This window comes from Nanorana parkeri, unplaced genomic scaffold, assembly GCF_000935625.1.
Source record: "Nanorana parkeri isolate BGI_ZX_2015 unplaced genomic scaffold, ASM93562v1 scaffold164, whole genome shotgun sequence".
In the NCBI taxonomy this organism is placed as follows: domain Eukaryota; kingdom Metazoa; phylum Chordata; class Amphibia; order Anura; family Dicroglossidae; genus Nanorana; species Nanorana parkeri.
Window position 1 is genome coordinate 1,227,232 of NW_017306432.1, and position 20,301 is coordinate 1,247,532.

General features: G+C 39.6%; 1 protein-coding gene across 1 annotated transcript in view; it reads left to right on the top strand.

The window, feature by feature from the left end:
• The window catches only part of SLC6A1 (solute carrier family 6 member 1), an 81,773-nt gene that overhangs the window by 14,572 nt on the left and 46,900 nt on the right, over positions 1-20,301 (top strand). The window contains exons 2-4 of the mRNA XM_018554552.1: positions 11,246-11,377; positions 13,431-13,531; positions 19,138-19,247. Coding sequence (XP_018410054.1) covers positions 11,246-11,377; positions 13,431-13,531; positions 19,138-19,247 — 343 coding nt within the window. The remainder of the gene's footprint in view (positions 1-11,245; positions 11,378-13,430; positions 13,532-19,137; positions 19,248-20,301) is intronic.

The following is a 20,301-nucleotide window of genomic DNA, read 5'->3' on the forward strand; positions in this document are numbered from 1 at the left end:
TTATAATTTTTTAATTTCGTGTTTCAAACTTTATCATACCCGGGATGTCTACTGGACTCTTGTTTGGACAGATTTAGGTGAGTTATTCCTAAGATTTACTAAGAATTACAGGCCTACAATATAAACACCAAATTTTTATTAAACAATAATATTAAACATGAAGATGGAAAGCAGCCAAAAGGGACCATGGGGAAATTGTCAAATATCCCTCAGGAACACACTAAGGGGTCTATTCACAAAGCTGCCGAGGGCAGCCGAGTGAATGACCGATCAGAAGTGAAGTGAGCCGAACACTGTTCGGCTATTCACTTCAGGCTGGTACGGCTGATTTCAGCCGTATATCAGCTGAAATCAGCCGTACATCGGCTTGCTTCGTGTGGCTTCGGATCAGCCGAACATGCTCAGCATGTTCGGCTGATCCGAAGTGCAGAAGGAGTTCGACTCAGCCGATCCAACATCTGGATCGGCTGAGCCGAACCTCCGGCAGGCTTCACACTGCTGTTCGGGCTATTCTGAAAGATCCCGAACAGCAGTGAGAGAATAGCCGAATGCCGCCGAGCGGCATTTGGCTCGGCTGTTCTGCTCGGTCCCTCAGAGGCACCGAGCAGAACAGAAAAAGAGTGAAAAAAGTAGAAAAAAGTAAATAGAAAACGATTGTGCAGAGCTAGCAGTGACAGCTAGCTCCGCCCAATAGTTTCCTATTGTCCGGCGGCTCTGCTGCTGTAAAAAAAAAGTTAAAAAAATGTAGAAACTCTCCCTGGCCCCCCGCTCCTGGCCGCCAAGGAGAGAAACACAGCTGTGTCTTTTTTTCTTCATTCTGGCACGAGCGATGTCAGAATAGAGGAAAAAAAAATTCCCATTCAAAAGCATTGAGAGTTTACTATTGGCTATTTCAATTTGCAATAGCCAATAGTAAACTAGCATTGTTCCCGCCCTCTGCTGGTGGACCTGGTGGGGAACTGCAAAAGAGGGCGGGTACAATGCTAGTTTACTATTGGCTATTGCAATAGAAATAGCCAATAGTAATGTCCCAATGCTTTTGAATGGGACTTTTTTTTTTTTTTTTTATTCTGACATCGCTCCGTGTCAGAATAAAGAAAAAAGACACAGCGGGGTTTTTCTCCTTGGCGGCCGGGAGCAGGAGACTCCCGGGGCGCCAGGGAGAGTCAGATGCTTGGAGATCAGTGTCCCTGGTTAGCAACCAGGGACGCTGATCTCTCTGAAAGTGGCCGGAGCCAGCCGTAAGATCACGGCTGGCTCCGCCCAGCTGTCAGAAGCAGGCTGTCGGCCGGCCAATGGCCGGCCGCTCGGCCAGCTTCGGCTTTCAGCACGGCTCAGCGCTCGACTGAGCCGCTCGGCCGTGATCGGGAGCTGTACGGGCTATTGTGAATAGCCCGTACAGCACCCCCTTGGTTCTCCTGAACCGAAGGAGTCCTGGTGCCGAAGCTAGCCGAAGGATCGGCCGAAGCTACGGCCAGATCCTTCGGCAGCTTTGTGAATAGACCCCTAAGTTCATTTTAGGGTGCTTGGAGATTTCTATGAAAATAAATATTTTTTGTACAGAAATAGTTTTCATTTTCAGAGGAAAGAAGTAGCTGTGGTGGCGAAATATGCCCCCAGTCTACTGAACTTCACATGTAAATGGGAGGAGGAATACATATATAATAAAATCTGGCCTAACTTGGTGTCATGGAAGTGTTTCATTTATGACATTTTTGGAATATGGAGAAGGATTGTGGGTATTATGGAAGAGTGTCAACAATACATAAGTAGAAATAAGTATGGGATACAATTTCCTAGTGTAGTTGACCAAAAAGAAATACATTTTCAGATCTAACCATTTAAAATACTTTAGAGGAACATTTGCACTAAAACCTTGTTTTTTTATTTTTAAACAGATGTGCAAGGAAATATATTCCTACATTCAGCTGTCACCATCCTAAGTAGATTTTGGAGATACCTAATCAACAATTGTTGAGAATAAAATGGAATTGTATTTTGAAGATTTTTTACAAATCATTTCAAGATGCATTATGCAGAAAGTATGCAGAAAGTTAAGAAAATTATTAAAAATTTGATAGCCTATACTTCAAAGGGATCAGATAATGGGGTCCATGCTACTTAGGAATCCACAAAATATTTATAGGAGGACTTCATCTTTAAGAACCAAACGTGTTTATAATAAACACTATGAGGAAAGGTTTGATAGAAAAAGTGTTTTTAACATGTGGCACTAAAGAATAGATGAACATGTAAATAGTATTAAAAAATGCTATAAAAACCACAACATATCCAAGCATTTCAGAAATTTTCCTAAGAAGGAGCCCAGTGCAATGAATCTTTATTGCATACAGAGTTTTTAAGAACTAAAGGGGCTCAAACTAAGAGAGAAATTTCTAGGAATGAGAAACAAAGGATTTTTATTTTGGATACTCTGCAACGAAATGGGCTTAATGTAGAATTGGATTCAAAATGCCTTTTTTTTAGATGCTTATTTATGCTGAGCTGGTTTGGAACAGTTTATTTGGTTTCATGTTTAATAACTTTTTATATTTTAGAAATATTTAGTTTTATTATTATTTTTAGATTGGTTACATGTTGCTTTAGCACACCAAAGGTAATCGGTATATTATAAACAGGGGTATCCCTAGACAATTTGCTGTGAAAGACCAGGAGGGGGGTTGTGGGATTGCTGATGGTGCACTTTATGGTGGGTGGGGTGTTGTTGGTGGTGCCCATTATGGGGGGGTTGCTTGTGGTGCATGTCATCGGGGGGTAAGCTGTGGGGGGTGGATGGGTGAAGGGAAGTGCTGTTGGAGCACGTTACTGGGGGGAGGGATTGCGCTGAAGCTGCATGGTACCTCTGGCTCTGTCCGGTGTCTTACCCAGCTCGCTGACATCACTGGTTGCCAGGGACAAGGTGAGACCTTGGCCAGAGTGTCACAGGTTGCTAAGAGCTCCAAGAGATCTTAGATCCAATGAGATGCCTCAGGCTGCCTCATGATAGGGACAGCTCTGAATATAAAACCCACTATACTGTATATGTATAAAATACAAACGTAATAACACTCTGCACATTGACTAGGATCTTATACAGTACATGAACCCTATGGGATTTATTTTTGTGTTAATATCACAGGATGGTGTAAATATAAGAATATTTTGTTGGTCTAAAAGGGAGATTATTGATGTTTGTGAAGTTCGGGCGATACTAATTTGGAAAGTGCTGCTGTCAGATCAGCGGAAAGGGTCGGTGGAGTATTTACAGAGCATTGGTGTATAAAAGTAGCTACAATGATGACACTAATGCTGCTCCTCAGGAAGTCCCTAGGATGGAAATGCTTGATGTCCCTAGGGATGTCTTCATGCCCACAGAAGTTTCACACTTACTCTCTGAAGACTAGAACCAGGAGTGTAAGCGGAAGTGATAGCTGTAAATGCTGGTGCTACCTGGAAAACCTGTTTATTGTAAGTGTGATCTGATTTGTTTTAATTTTTTTATTGAAAAAAGGTTTTTTACTATATTGTTTTTTCTTTCCTATTTTTGAACTATGGTATTAATCTGAGGATTGTAAAATGGATTGGACCTGAACTAAAATAGTGGGCCTATTGGTTGCTATTGGGCTGTGTATACTGACCTTTTTAGCATTGAAGGTAAACGTTATCTGGTGAGTCAACCCTAAGAAGGGGGAGGATCGAGGTGATGAAATTCATGAATATTTTTTCCCACAAGTTAGTGGGGACCACACAGAGGGGATTAAGTAGTCCATGGTTACGATGAGTTACCACATGGATTGTACTGTTTACACAAAGGATTGAAAATGTTTTCCTTTATGAAAAGGACTGCACAATAATTTGAGAGGCAATGATTTAATGTTTTATTTAATACAATTATTTGTTGATTCAGAAGCACAACTTTGGTATCACAGTTTTGTACATAAGTTATTGTTCATATGAAAAATATTAAGTATGCATTTGTAAATTAGTTTGACTTTATTTTTAAGTGCTGGGCAATATAAAGTTAATTTATGCATGAATATCAACTTAAGAGATTTAAAACAGAGGCTATAGGTGAAAGGTTTAGGGAATTCGTCACAGAGTTTAAAAACCACTGCTAAATATTGTATTACTTAGCTTAAAGCATTTGCTGCAAAGAAGGGTTAAAACCCAGACATATCTGGAATAAAGAAAGCCTTCATATTTAATGAACAGGTCATGCCTTTATAGGACTTGTAATGGAGCAAGGCTATGAAATTGTTTTGTGTTTTCTTTTTACTTTGCAACCCTTCTCGCTGGGTAAAAAAACAAAGGCTAATAATATCTGCTGGATTCAGTTTTTGTGCTTGTAAACATATGATAAAAATACCTTTATTTTGCTCGTTTTAATTCTGCGCATCAATGGACAGCAGTTTCAGCATTGGTTTGTGGCTTTTTGCGGGTTTCAGGACCTTTCCCCCTCCTGTCTTTTCAAAATACAGAGCTGCGAATCCATTGATACATACACCTATCTTGGTTTCTTCTAGTGAATTCTCACAGACCCTCCTGTGAATTCTCACAGACCCTAATCATCGGAAGTGGCTTTCTCTCAAGACAGTAGGTTGAAGTAGAACCAGTGGTGTAGAAACTGAAATCACAGCAGCTCCAAATGCAGCTTGGCCCCTGCAGCAGCATGGATCAGGACTAGTTCCTAGGGCACCTTTATAACACTCCTGTGAGCTCATCATAATGCAAAGTGCTTAATAGATGGATTAGAAGGCAGAGCTGGCAGAGCTATACGGGGAAGCTAAAGGTTGGGTGGAGGGATGTTCCTGGCATTTGGTCATGTGACATCATTCCTATAGCCCAACTAAGGAATTGCATATCCTCTCAGTGCCTGCTGTGCTATAGTCAGTTGACAGTAGGGAGTACGCGGTAGAGTGCCCATCAAGGAGAATCCCTGCTACAAATTAGTTCTGCAGCCCTTAACTCAGTAGCTACACCTATGAGTAGAACTAACACATATTAATTATTGATAACTAACAAGAACATAAAAACAATAAATATGATCAACATAAGCAGTTCTTATGCTGAAAACAGCATGATAGAAGTTGTAAAATCCCTAAAATAGCACTCTAATATGTGTAAAGGTAATGTATGATTTCTATAATTGTAAAGAACGGAAAGAATGGACACTTATGTAACTTTGCTGTCCAGCTTGTTGTTTCCATATTGGTGGCCACAAGTAGGCTAAATAGGCCAGTAGACTGCAGTTTTTGCCTGATGTGTTCTCAGCCATTTCAGTATGAAGGGATTGTTGAACAGAAAGTACGCTGTGTGTAGAAAAACAGTTTCTTCCCAATAGCAACTATTTGAGTGACTGATGTATCAACAGATTCCATTGTGCAGTGACTCATGACAGAAGTCATTAAATTGGTTTATCTGTACTAATATGTTGAAAAGTAATTTACAATAGGTAGCCACGGGATACCAAACACTAGGTTGCTTTTAAGTAAAACCAGCTGCTTCTAATGTGCAATTTTAAATTGATGGAAAGTTGGATTGATGATGGTTGCAGGTAATGCTTTGCTTAACGTTCGGAGCTATAATATCACCAAAATTTACTTTCCAAATGCAAGGGCGTATTATTCCTTTAAATATCAGATGTCAAGTTGTCAGTTGGTTCAAAAAAGAACTGTATCAAATATGCAATCGGAGAGATAAGAATTTCAAGCTGCTTTAATTACTGAACAGCTCTGAAGTACTTCACTTCTGCACTGAGCTTAATCTTCAGAAAGGATTATGACAATAATGTGCTTCTCAGCAAAATGTCACCTTCCTTATTTTACCAAAATGTGAACTTACTTTCTGACTGAGAGTAAATTAAATATTTTTGAGTATCACTGCTCGAAAATCTTCACTCTGCACTTCTTCAAAGCTGAACTCCTGTCAAACAGCCATAGCTGAAATACACATATGTGATCTGTCATATGTTCCTAAGGATTTGTTATTCAGTATAGACAACATTTGTGATCCATACACCTCTGGGGAAAGATTAGTCCGGAGGATAACACAACTTTTTCTGTTAGAGTTAAGGATCAGTAAGAGTAATAAGTGAAGATGAGCTAGAATTGTGCACTGAAGTTATCCATTTTGCGTTTGCTAAAATTGTCCTCTAATTTCACCTTGCAACATTTTGTTAGGAGTGTGAGACAGGATACTCTCGCACCACAGCCATCACTCAGTAACTCTCTCCTCTCCTTTCTCAGCTGCTGCTCAGCTGTTTCTCTTCCCCAGCCAAGGTTGGTTGCTAGGCAACAGACCCTGCACTACAGGCAATGCCCCCTCCGCTCTCACTGCTCACTGGTGGTGGTGGTGTCCTCATTGCTAGGCAGTGGTTCAGCACTGCCAGATCTGCCTACTCTGCCCTGACAGTCCAGTGGTGATGTGACACTCTAGCTACTCATTAGCTACTTAGTGCTTTGTCTCTAAATGCTTTAGTGTGCTGACTTCCGTGCTTGGACACACATTACCGCTCTGACCTCAGCCTGTCTTGACCCTTGCCTGCACAGTGGATTATGCTACTGTTTACTGCCTGCCCAGACCCTTTCCTGGATAATGGATTATGCTACTGATTGTTACCTACCCTGACCCCTGCTTCGACAATGGATTATGCTACTGATTGCTACCTGCCCTGACACTTGCCTGGATAATGGATATGCTACTGACTACCACCGGCCTTGACACTTACTTGAATTTTGGAATTTGCTACCATCTGCCATACGCCCTAACCAATGCTAGATAAGCATACAGCCGCTTACTAGTCTGGATCTCTCCTGCTCACTGCACCTGCCACATACCATACCACATTTTGATGCCACCTGACGTGGTACGCAAACTCTCTCTCTCTGGGTTGATAGGGAGCATCCAGGTTCTGCAAAAATAGCATTGCATCTTTAGTCCTGGGAGCATCCAAGTACTGGTAGATCTACTTGCCTTAAGAGAAAATAGGCTGCTAAAGGTGAACCTGCACTAAAGTCTGGCTAATTTCAGAAAACAGAATGCAAACTGGTAAACCTTATAAACTTCAAGGCAAAATTAGAAGCGAAAATGCCCATAATTTAAAGATACCCTCAACAAGCATGTAATGATAAAAAAGTAAGAAAACACCCGGCGCCTGTGTTTTCTTTCTTTTCTATGCAGCCTTCAGGATCACTTGTCTGTTAAGGGGCAGCTGTGCTGGATTTCATTTAACCCTTTGGACCAGTGGAGAGCTCTTTTGGTTGTGTACATTTGGCGCTGGTCGTTTCATTTTTGTGACTTAGGAATGATAAAAAAAAGTCCCTTACGATCATAAACAATGGCTGTGTGCAGTACATGATACTTCTTCTCAAATGTTAATTTTGGAAATCATTGGTTAGCCATACTGACCAACCAATTTTCGTTGAGCGATGGAAATAATTTGCTTTTGCGCATTTGTGCTGTGTTCTTGCCATGATTTTTGAGAAATGAAAGCCTCACTGATTCATCAATTTTTAATCAGCCAGAGAAAATTTTTCCAATCTAACCGATCAAAAAATTTCATACACAATATTGAAAACGAAAATCGGTGATTTACCATCAATTGTTCGATTTTTGGTTCGAAAGACGGTTTGTTTATGATTTCCGAACACAGTTCTTAAAATGTAAGGCCACCTTTAGAGAGAATAATTCCCTAACACGGACATAGCAAGTAAAAATGGCTGCGGAGGCCAAGCACCCCTTTATCTTTAGGTCTATTCAGAATTTTGTTGAATAATCTGGGTCATTTCCCATACCGAATATAGGGGCTAATGGTGTGTCTGATCCGATGGAAGAAAATCAGGAGGTTTGGGGCTTCTGTGAGGCCTCTGATTCTAATATTAGAATGTGTACTCATAATTTCCTGGTTATCTAGTTGTAAAAGTACAGATTCTATTTTAAGGTCTTGACTGTGTGAACACTCTTTCAGTAACTCCAGAGAGTGTATGATAGTTACATAGTTACTGTACATAGTTAGTAAAGTTGAGTAAAGATACAGGTTCATCCAGGTCAGCCTTCAATATATGTGTGTGTATGAGTATGTATACATGTCGCTGACAACTCCCATATCCCTGTATATTTTGTGAACTGAGAAACTCATATAATTGTTTTTTGAAGTTCTCAATGCTTTAAGCTGATACAACTAGCTGCAGAAGGGAAGTCTGAAACAAAACTCTTACGTCTCTGAGACTAAAATAAATCTCATCCAACTTCTTGTTATGTCCACGTGTCATCTTCAGAGATCTTAGTTGAACCTGCAGTCCCCATTGATGCGTTTGTAAATTGCATTCATATTGCCTTTTAGTCGTCTCTTCTCCAAGGAGAACAAGTTTAATTTTTGTACTTGATCTTCATGACTCTCCACCACCTTATTAATTTTGCTGCCTTCTTTGAACTTTGTCTAGTTCAAGCAATCCTTTCTGAGGATTGGTGAACAAAAGTGAACTGCATACTCGAGATGTGTTTCATATAGTGGAAGATTTATATTTTAATCTCTTGTAAAAATCCCTCTTTCAATGCAGAATAGTATTCTGTTCGCTTTGTTAGCTGCAACTTGGCATTGCATGCTATTGCTGAATCTGTGGCTATAAAATACCCAAGTCTTTCGCTATCCCTGACTTCCCAGCAGAACATCTCCTTATTAATATTTTGCATGCATGTTCTTAGCTCCCAAGTACACTATTCCAAGTTAAATTTTTCAATACTGAATCACATCTGCCATGTTGCAGTCCACGCCTTGATTTTAATTTTTTATTTTAATGTCCTGCTGTTTTCCAGCGCCTGTGTTCAGTGACTGAGCTGTGTGGTATCAGCTTTAAGATTAGAGTTTAGTTCCTGCTTAAAAGATTCCTGTTTCCCTTTAACAAACCGTTCAGTTTCTTTTTGCAACTCTTAGTGGTGCAAGCATGTTTGTTCACAATAACTTTTATTGTATTTCAAAAAACAAATATAGGAAAGTGCAGAGATGAGAAAATGCAATGGTAATATTACAGTCTAAACTGAGTAAAAAATTAGTCAATAGGTTTTATAGGGTCACAGCTAGCAAAATTCTAATTTCTGAACACCTATTGCATACAATTGACAGTTGAGCTCTGGAGTTTAGTGCTTTAAACAAATAGTTAGTGTGGAACATCAGTCCCCATAAAGAGCCGGTAATACTTGATGTTTAAGACAGAGAGGGCAGAAGTAAATTGAAAAGGCAGAAGGAAGTAAAAGAATGAAACACGTAATTGAAAAAGAAAAGTGAACAAGGGAAGGACCAGATATGGACTGAATGGGTCAGGAAAAGGGGAGGGTGGAAGGGAAAGGGAAAGGAAAATAATTGCTTGGGTAATCTCCTTGCCTCCCATCCCCCACTATTTTACAAGTCTAAATTGTCATTAGCATCATTCCACCTCTGGAGACATATAGTGGGTTATCCAGGGTGCCCGAATTTTGTAAAATGTACGCATAGAGTTGTATTACCTGTTAACTGCTCATTCACTAAATAACACATCTTCCCCTTAATCTGGGAAACAGTTGGGATAAAAAATTTTCAGGCCCTGGCTAGCATTTGCTTACCTGCCATAAATGTAAAGGTTGGAAGTGTAAACTGGGCTGCCATGCAGCCTGCAGGTTATGGTTCAGTAGGGATTCCCAAAGATTTAAAGACCTCTGCCCAGTAGACATGTGCGATTCGTTTCATTCCGAATCGAAATTCGGACAAAATTTTCCCTCTTAAATGTCACTTTGCTGCAACGAACGAACAAAACAACAACGAAACACAATTTCGCACGGATTTCCGCTAACAAATTTAGTCCGAATCCGAATTCCGAAACGAATTGACTTCCGAATTCCGAAAAACAAAATAAAGCAAAATCTGAATCAAAACGAAACTAAACGCAACACATTTTTTGCTGGTGCACATGTCTACTGCCCAGCACTGTGTAGACACATTGATATACCCCCATCCAAAAACACTTGATTTTTAGGAATTCCCAACAATTTAAAGGAGTGTACCTCTGGTGGGGCATTCACAAAGGCAGTTAGGTGAGGACACTGGTATGAATTTAGCTATTCAAAGAGGAACCATATACCATCTAAATAATAGTTTATAGTTTCTACCACCATCAAATTGATGAAGCAGTGAGCCAAGGTATGCCAAATTTGGGTCCAACCTCTCTGATCTATTTGTTTCTGTAAACCCCGTTCCCACTGGTCAACATATGGTAAAAGAGTATAAGAATTTTAACTGAAAATGGCCCAGGTGGACGTGCCCGATTGCACAATGCTTCTGGAATAAAACATTTGCCTTTATACGCACACTCATCCGTATTACCCTGCCCTTCAAACCTGCTATAGTGCTCCTCAATTTGAGACCTGATAACTTCACTAACTCACAATTTACCCTCCTGACACACATCCTCACTGCGGCTAAGCAAACGATCGCAAAAGCATGGCTATCCCCTAATTTGCTGATCTCAGAAACACTGTGTTTGTAAACGAAAAGTTAACAGCTAAACGACAAGACATAACATACTCTGAACCTGGACCTCCTCCCCAAGCATCTGCTTCCTTCCTTCCTCTTTGCCCTTCTTCATTTCTCTCCCTTCCCCCTTTTTTTCCCCCTTTTTCTTTTTCTTCCTTCTCTCCTCCTTCCAATCCGATAATAGTGGTCTGCTCTAGATATGACCTGAAACTCTAATGTTTGTCATATGTTCCTTACTGGTTGAGAAGAATATCTGTTCGCATATGACTGTTACCTTTTCCAGATATGCCCTGACGAACGTTACCCCCTGTAACTACTGTTACTACCATTTGATGGTTCAGCTTATGCCTTTCTGCTTGTAAACCTATAAACCTACTATTATGACCGATATTCAATATGACTGCTGTATTATTCGGATTTTGTATTTCTGAAAAATATCTAATATAAACTCATGTTGAAAAAAAAAAAAGAAAATGGCCCAGGTGTTCTAGAGTTGACAAAAGTTATAATTCCATATGTAAATTTGCTGTTCGGTGCTTCAAGAAATGATTTCTGACACCTTTCTCTGGTACAATATATAGGTTGTAGTTCTTTCTACAATGTTAATTACCATAAATTAAGTTGCTATAACCTTTTCAATTCAGTTTGGTGCAATGCTTTATTTCAGTTTTACATACCTGGGTTAGATACAAAAATACACTCTTACAGTTAGTAAATTGATGATTTTTTTTTTTATTCTAGGTGCATTTCTTATCCCATATTTCTTAACCCTGATCTTCGCTGGGGTTCCCTTGTTTTTACTGGAGTGTTCTCTGGGACAATTCACATCTATTGGAGGACTTGGTGTATGGAGACTTGCTCCAATGTTTAAAGGTATGTGAGAAATGTTTTCAAAATTGTTTACCTGTACCATTTATTTTCTACATTTTCCATTACATTATCATCATTTTCATTTGTTTGTGTAATGTAATAATGTGTGAATTGAAATAATATGCTTACATTTTTAAGTGCTTTTACTTGTTTAAAAATCCACCCCCCCCCCCCCCCCCATTCAACCACCACCACTACCACTACCACCTTAAGGAGGGAGCTGTGTGAAGTTATGTTTACTGTAATTAACCCTGTTTGTACTGTGGCAGTAGATTTCAATGTCAGTTGTAAGCTAGATTGGAACACTGTCCTAACATAGGGTTAAAGATAGAGGTGCACCGAAATTGAATTTTCTGACCAAAAACAAAAACAAAAAATTGTCAGGCTGAAACCGAAACAGATACATTTTTTCTCACCTTTTTATATTTTTTTTATATTTTATTTTTTTATTTTTTCGAAACGTGTAAAAAAAAAATATTTATTTTATTTCTATTTTTTAATAAATATTTTTTCTTTACTGTTGAGGGCTCCAGGGGGAAATCAGGGGTCTAAACAGACCCCTGATATTTCTCTTTTAAAATAGAAAAAGCGATTGAGGGCAGAGAGTCCTCAATCTCTTTTTCTGCAGCCCCCGTTATAAATGAACAGGAAGCATCTGTACTGATTGTTCCTGTTCAATCATAACCTACGGAGATGTAGAGCGCTTCCTGTTCATCCATATTTGAGGACACAGTAAACATATTATGTCGTCAATTATTTACAAGCAGTCAGCAAGCAGCTGATCGCTGCCTTGTTGTACCTGCTCTCCATCCTGACTCTCTGTCACAGGGGGGTGAGCCGACGGTGCGGGTAGGAGAGCTCAGTCTACTTTAGCAGCTGACTCCTTCCCCGCACAGCTGGCTCAGCCTCCTGTGACAGCTTACAGCTGTCTCCTACCCCAAACCCGCTCTCATCCTGATCTGTCACAGGAGGCCGAGAGGGGAGGTGCGGGAGGTAAGCTCGGCCTCCCATGACATCGCTGCTCACAGCTCTCTTCTCTCTGCCCCGCTCGGCCTCCTGACAGTTTCTCTCCTCCCCACTGGACGATGCTTAGGGATGCACTGCAACTTCAACCAAAAGATTGCACTTTTGGCATTTTTCCCAAAGTACCATTTTCTACCGATATGTTTCAGTGTGCAAAATTTCGCTGCATCCCTAGTTAAACACTTTGACGCATTGTATGCTTATGAGAGAAAGCTCAGCTTGACTCTCAGCCTGACCATCTAGTTTCACTTTTAAACTGCTCAGAGTAGGTTGGAATCTGCACAAAGGCCTTCACCAAAGAAACATCTAAGACGTAAGAAATATATTTTTAAAAATGACTTTTACATATGTTGTGTCAATGTTGGCTGCAAAAGTGGAACAAAATTTTAAAACCCAATTTCAAATTATTTATTTTAAATTAAGTAAAACAATAGTGGTTAGAACCTCTGTCATTTTTTTGTTTTTTTTCAGGGTGTCTCTGGTGGAGTAAGTGAGTAGAAATCTTCCCTATGGGGCAATTAAAATCTGAGGTTCTAACATTTCCACTATTCTTCTTTAGACTTCTTACCCTAAAGGTTCCCAGGAATATCACACTTTAATTACCTGATCCCTTTGGTCCTATCATATTCAGACAAAATCTAGTAAAAAAAAAAAAAGCTTTGGTGTAACGTTATTCTGATCATATTTTTTACAGTCGAGGAAACCACCAATTATGTCAAGTTTTTCATTTTGTTTTTAGAGTGTAGCAGTTCATTTTTCATCCATCCAATCCTTTCATTTAGCATATATGGTCTCATAGTCTAAAGTCGATTAAATTATGATCAAATTACATTTTCAACATCATTAAGTTTTTATTTTTGTAATTTTCAATAACAAATGTTATCAGCTAAAAAAAAATATCAAAATTTCATATCTGAGCCAGGTCAACGGGAAAACGAAATTCTAAATTTGTTTGACAATTGATGTAAATGAATAGCTTTATATTATACAAATCGTTATTTATATATCTATTGTGTGTTTGTTTTCCCTACAGGTGTGGGGCTGGCTGCTGCTGTTCTCTCCTTCTGGCTAAATATTTACTATGTTGTTATTATTGCCTGGGCCATTTATTATTTATACAACTCATTCACCATGGTAAGAATTGGTTCATTTGCATCCCTGATGAGTTTGTTTGGTAAAACTATTTAGAATGTAGTCATGTAGACAGGGCCATCCTCACCATCTTGTCTTGAATTGTATTGTGATTGTAATGTCTTCCTTATATTGTAAAGCACTGTGCAAACTGTCGGCGCTATATACATACTATGTAATAATAATAATAATAATATGTGATTTTCAAAGTGTACCTCCAGGTAGATATAAAAGACACAGATAATGTAGCTATTTTTTAATTAATAAATCATATTTTAATTACCTAAACTCAACTCCTCCAAGTACCTGAATTTGACTTAGTATCAGCCCCTTGCAATCTCCTGCACAGCAAACCAGGAGAGGGAAGGGTAGCACTAGGAGCCAATCTGGAGTGCTAGAGTGGTAGAAAGGAAGATGCTGATAGGAGTAGAAAGCAGAGTGGACAGAGGGATAAGCATAAAAGTATGCTGCTGCTACTTCACTGTCCAATCAACAGACAGGGAGATGATACTACTTTATTTCTGTAGGACTGTAATAGAGAAAGGGAGGTTGTCTTCTTGGCTATGCTATTGTCATGGTGCATGGAGGTGTCACACACCTTTGCAGCGCTCACTTTGTCCCTCACCTGGCAGCAGCAGTGTGCGGAGACGCCACTCTCCAGATCTCCTCATCTGGAGAGTGGCGTCTCTCTGTGGACCACAGACATGTTCCCAGTGTTTCTCTGATGTGGCTGTGCCTCGGAAGCATGGCTTTGTGCGTCACTGTGCATGTGTTTCAGGAGCTGTGCTGGTCACAGCATCAGCCGTCTCCCTTGGTGGTGTCACATGCAGGGAATCATGGTGTGACGTCTATAAGCCCCAATAGAGATCTAGCATGCACAGCAAATGACAACATGCAAAAACTCACTTCCTCCCAAGGAACACAAGCCTTCAGCAATACACAGAACACTGCCCTAACTCCACCTCTATTTCCATAGCAACAGGGGCATTGCCTCCAGTCCTGGGCTTTAGAACCTCACAACACTACTAGCTCAGTGCTAGGTTATTCTGAAGCCCTGCTCACAGAGACCCAGTGTTTATTCCTGCATCTTCGTCCACTGTTCCTGCATTCCTACCCACAGTTTTGGACTCCTGGCTACCTGACCCTTGGACTGTTTTCTGGACTACTGATTCTGCGCTGCCTGCATGAATACGTAACTGGATTACTATGGCTTGTCTCACCCCTTTGGACCTTGTATTTGGACTGGCTATCTCACCTGCTTCCTGCTACTGGGATCCAGACTTGGCGCAAGGGGCTCTGCCCTGCAGTACATGACAGCTATGTTACAGGGCTGTGCAAATCTCAAAACTGAATAGATAGAAATGCAAATATTTTGTCAGGTAGATCATCTCCCATAAATGTATTTTAATTACATATTTAGTTGTTTGTTCAAAGTGTAGCTTTAATAGCACCCCTTTTCTATGTAGGCAAAATCATATTGGAGTTTAACATGGAAACAGAATCCTGACTACCGCTGTCCATGGTGCTGAATTCATTCACAGCCTGCCATTATGCTTGCTAGTATGTGCATTACTTATAACTAACAACAAAGGTGCCAGGTCACATAACACTCACGATAAGGTCCCTCCTTCTGCCAACAAAACACATACATGCCTTGGTTACTAGGACTAAGCTCGCCTATACTAGTATTATACAACTACTACCAGTGATAGTATGAGATAGAAAATATCATACTGCTGGACAGAGGAAATAGCAGAATGTAGATATGGATGGCAACAGTGAATGACAAACCTAAGACTGCAGATAAAAATACTAACACTGATCTACAATGAGAAAGCCTTGGAAATGAAAGTAGCGACATTTTACCAGAATTGGGTCACCAATAAAGGAAAATTAAGTCTTGTGAATTAATTGGCTCCAGTTTCCAAGATACAGCTTCAGGTCAAAATTGCATCAACATAATTCAAAATGACGAGGGGAGTGTGCGATTATTCTCCATAACGTTTCTGCAAAATGTGATATAGCAATGAGAATGGTGCCACACCAATCATTATACATGTATCTTTTTATTGATACCAATAACATAACTTTCCATTCATTTACTGTTTTTTCATGTAACATTTTCATGCTTTTTGCATGAAAAACTGACAAGCGCTAACATCAGATTAAAGGTTCCATCTGTATTAGTTATCTAAACTGCGCTTTTTGACTTTTCTTTTGTGAACTGCAGTAGGATCATCCATGGAGAGATTCCAGCAGTAATCGGCAAGTATGTACAGACTCCATTTCCCTTGGTATCTTTTCTCCATGCCTGCGATATCCTTGTGGAATCTCTCCCAATGCTCATCACTCACTGCCCCACAGTTCAAAGTGAAATAGTCTAAATGCGAGTGTAAGAAGTGAATTTGCACCAAGTGCTTTATAGGACCTAAGCAAATTTCCCACGTGTTTTTCATAGTCATCTGCCTTGCTGTTCCCGAGAAACTCAATTGCCATGGACTTGTAGGCTTTCCATGCCTTCTTTTCCTTGCCGCGCAACAGAAGATCAAACTTGTCATCTCAGAGAAGTTCTCGAATCTGTGGACCGACAAAGACTCATTCATTGATTTTGGCATCATTAAGTCTTGGAAACTTTTCATAAAGATATTGGAAACCTGGTTTTGTTTTGTCCATACCCTTCACAAAGTTCTTCATCAGCCCCATCTTTATATGCAACGGTGGTGACAACATTTTCTGAGAGTCAACAAGAGCTGGATTTTGAACATTTTTCTTTCCTGGCTCCCAGGACTGTCATGATGGCCAGTCTTTCTTGACATAATGACAATCTCTGGCTCAACTCACAGAGGAAACAGCAGTACTATGTGTATCCACCCTGCAGGCCAAGCAACAGGGCAACAACTTTCAAATCACCACAGAGCTGCCACTGATGTTCCTCATACTTTATAGGCCTCAGCAGAGGTTTCATGTTTTCGCATGTTTCTTTCATGTGGACTGCATGCCCGACAGGAACGGATAGCAAAACATTGCCATTGTGCAATAAAACAGCTTTAAGACTCATTTTAGATGAATCTATGAACAATCTCCATTCATCTGGATTGTGGGTAATGTTAAGGGCTGTCATTAAGCCATCAATATCATTGCAATAAACCGAATCACCTTCCACTAAGAAATACTGAACCAGATCTTTTTGGTGGTCACGGAAAATGGGGATCCTGACATCAATCTGCAAGAGGTTCCACTGTTGTCATCTGGAGCCCAGTAGCTCTACCTTACTCTTAGGCAATTTCAAATCCCTGACCAGGTCATTTTGTTCACTTTGTGAAATTAGATGTGGTTCAGGAGGAGCATACGGTGGGCTAAAGTTTAAGTCCGCTGACATCGACGGCCCCGGATCAGCTGCATCCTGCTCATCGTCTTTATCATCATCTGTGTCTAGAGAGAAGGATTCTGGTGGATCTGGAATAGGCAAGTCCTCACCATGGGGTACAGGACGCAGTGCAGATGGAATGTATGGATATTCCATGGTCCACTTCTTCTTTCTTGAGATCCATTTTGCAATTGAGGGAACCACACAAAAATAGCATTAACTACTATGATTGGGGGTTCCCTCCACACCATTGGGACTGCGAAGGCATGGGCTTTTTCTTCTTCTTTAGCCAATGATGCGGATAAGTTGCACACGTGATGCAACAATAATGCTGTGCCCAACTCTTGTCCTGATAACCTATTGTGCATCCAAAATATAGGTGGTATGCCTTTTTACCACTGCCGTCATACTGCACTTTTAAGATGCAAATGTAACCTTGCCACAAATGTAGCAGAAGTTAGCTGCGTTTTTTACACAGTTTCGAGACATCTTGGCTTCTGAGGGAAAATATCATGCAACTGTTCCTTGGAAATGCTAGGCAATGCCACTTTCACAAGCCACCAGATGTAACTGTATGATGCGCAGATCTGACCAAGACAAATGTACCTTGCAATAAAATAAGAAAAAATTACAGTTAGGTAAACACATTTTATCTCAGAGGTCAATAATGTCCCAAAATTTGTAGACCATCTAATGGATCCCAAAGGAATAAACCTTTTATTTTGTTAAATCTTAATTTGGTTATCAAAATATACAATACAGTGTAATAATTATGGCAGTTATATATTGTCTGAAAACAACAAGATATAAGTCAAATCCTTTTACATAAGCAGATAACTAGTGTGTATAATGTAGTAAACCACCTTATCTAACAACAGTAATTTCAAATGTGATTGGTTGTTGTGCCTTACTTTTCAAACTGTTTTCTCTGCATATTTAAATTAACCAAAATCAATGCTATACATTAGAAATATCAAGATAACAGAATATATGATGTGACATTAGAACCAGACCGTGGCAATAGATTATTTGCACCATATTGATACTCCTAAAGTGTAACTCCACCTTCCTAAGACATATACTGAATATCTCATTGCTCAGGTTTTTGAAGGACACTTTTATACAGCAATAAAATGTTCCAAATGTTGCATATCTTATCTTAACAACAGACCCAGATTTAATATTTTGGGCACAATGGATAATGTATTACTTGTATCTAATATGGCAATGTCTTCAGCTGTAAGGCCTGATTCACACCTTGGCGGCACCGTTTTTGCGTGTTTCTACGCGCCTGGCAGCATTCGGTTATGTGCGCTTTTATGCGCGTTGTACACATGTTGAAGACACATGTTTTGATTGGCAGCTCATTAAACAATGAAGGCAAAGGAAGAAAATGCGTTTAAAAGAGCACAAATGCTCACGAAAATGTGCAACATGCTTCTGCCACACGTTTTTGGGCTTTTCCAATTAAGTGTATGGGGCAAAAAACTGCCCAAAGAAGCTTATGTATCTTTTCGGGCACTTGGTGTTGTTCTGCTGGCGTTTTTCTGCTCAGGTGTAAACCAGGGCCATTGAAAATCATGGGATTTCTTTTGTTGGGCATTTAAAAGTGCTTTTCGAACTGCTCAAAAACTCCTAGGTGTGAACCAGGCCTAAAGGATAGGAGGGTATCATTTTAATGTAATGCTTGTAAATACCAAATATTTACAAATATACATTCTTCTGCCAACTTATAACAACTTAGAAAGGTGGTGTTATCCTTTGAGCTGGGGATGTCACCTCTTATGCTTCCCGGATTGCTAATATCTGAAAAAAATTATTACTAACTTGAACATCAGATAAGAAACCTACTTCCCTTAAATGGACACACTTTTAATATTGTACTTTCTACCTTTAGATAAATGTGACAGTGGAACTCCAGCCCTTTTTTAAGTTTAGGACAGACTGGGGAAAGAAGAGAAACTCAGCCAAATGGGCCTTTATGCTACCATAGGGTGTGCATAAAGCAATACAAACCAATCAGAGGTTCTAATCCTTCCCTGCTCATATAAATTTACTCTAACTTTCTCTTGTAATTACCATTTTAACCAGGACAGGATGTACTGGTGAATATTCTCCAACCAGACAACAAATAACAACTACAATGAAGCAATAAAAAATATAATTGTCTGGAGTTCCACTGTAACCCTTAATAGTGTACATTTTATGTTTTAACCCATTGCAATGTTTTGTAATCATTTAGAATCTACCTTGGAAAAACTGTGACAATCCATGGAACACAGAGCGCTGTTTCTCCAATTATTCCCTTCCCAACACCACGAACATGACCAGCGCTGTGGTTGAGTTTTGGGAGTAAGTTAATTGTTCATCTTCTATATCATCTGGACTGTATGAAATGTGAATATAAAAATTGTTGGGTTAAATTGGATTTACTTGGGGTGTGTATGAATGATGACTCCTTTAAAGAGAAACTCTGAACCTTTTCATAACTGCTACTGTTAGATTGTTTTAAATCTATAAATCGAAAGTATTTCAAATGTTGTATTAGTTAAAAAAATCTGGAAACATGTCAATATGTACTTTTACCATTGTACTATGGGCCCCAGGGTGTTTTCAGTTCATGGGCCTCCGCCATTGTAATTGGATCATGAATAAGCATCAGTGTGCACTGACATTTGTGATGTGATGCAGAAATATTTCTGCAGGATTTGGAACTCACTGTTTGGATTTTGAAATGGATCTTATGCAGCAGTATACTCTTTGCAAATTACTCATGTGATGCTGACAGATGGGAGAGTGCATAGGTGTTGTGTATGATTGCTTGATACTCTTAATACAAAGACTGCCATTGCTGATCCTTCTAGAAAAAAATGTCTAAAGAGTTTCAACGCTTAAATTGACTTTAACTGACAGGGTTGAAGTGCAAAGATTTTTTAGCATCCCTATGGGCTTGCCTGGAGGTCCATTGCGTGCCGTTTCTGTCCTTATTCTAATCTGGCACTGAGCTGATCTCGTAAACCAGACACCCAGTGTAATTTTCTGTCTGCACTTGCACTACTTTAAGATCACTGGCACCCAGTAGGAACCATGCTGTGTCTGTCCTTTCCACTAACACCTATGGGATACCAAGGAGGCCGCATCTAACTCCATAGTTTAAAAAAAAAATACAAATTTTTCTAACTATAATAGCCATAGAAACATCATAAATAGTGTTTTGTGCACTCTCAGAAAGAGTTGGTTTTGGGGGGAGACACTATGAGTTACATTATGTGCTTGGTTTAAATGCAAACAATAAGTAACTATCAGGATGCATTTTTCTTTGAAAATATGTTTATACCATCATGATCAAGGTTATTTAATAACATTGTGCTTACTGTGCGCAACTGAATGTAATGTACAGCTAAAC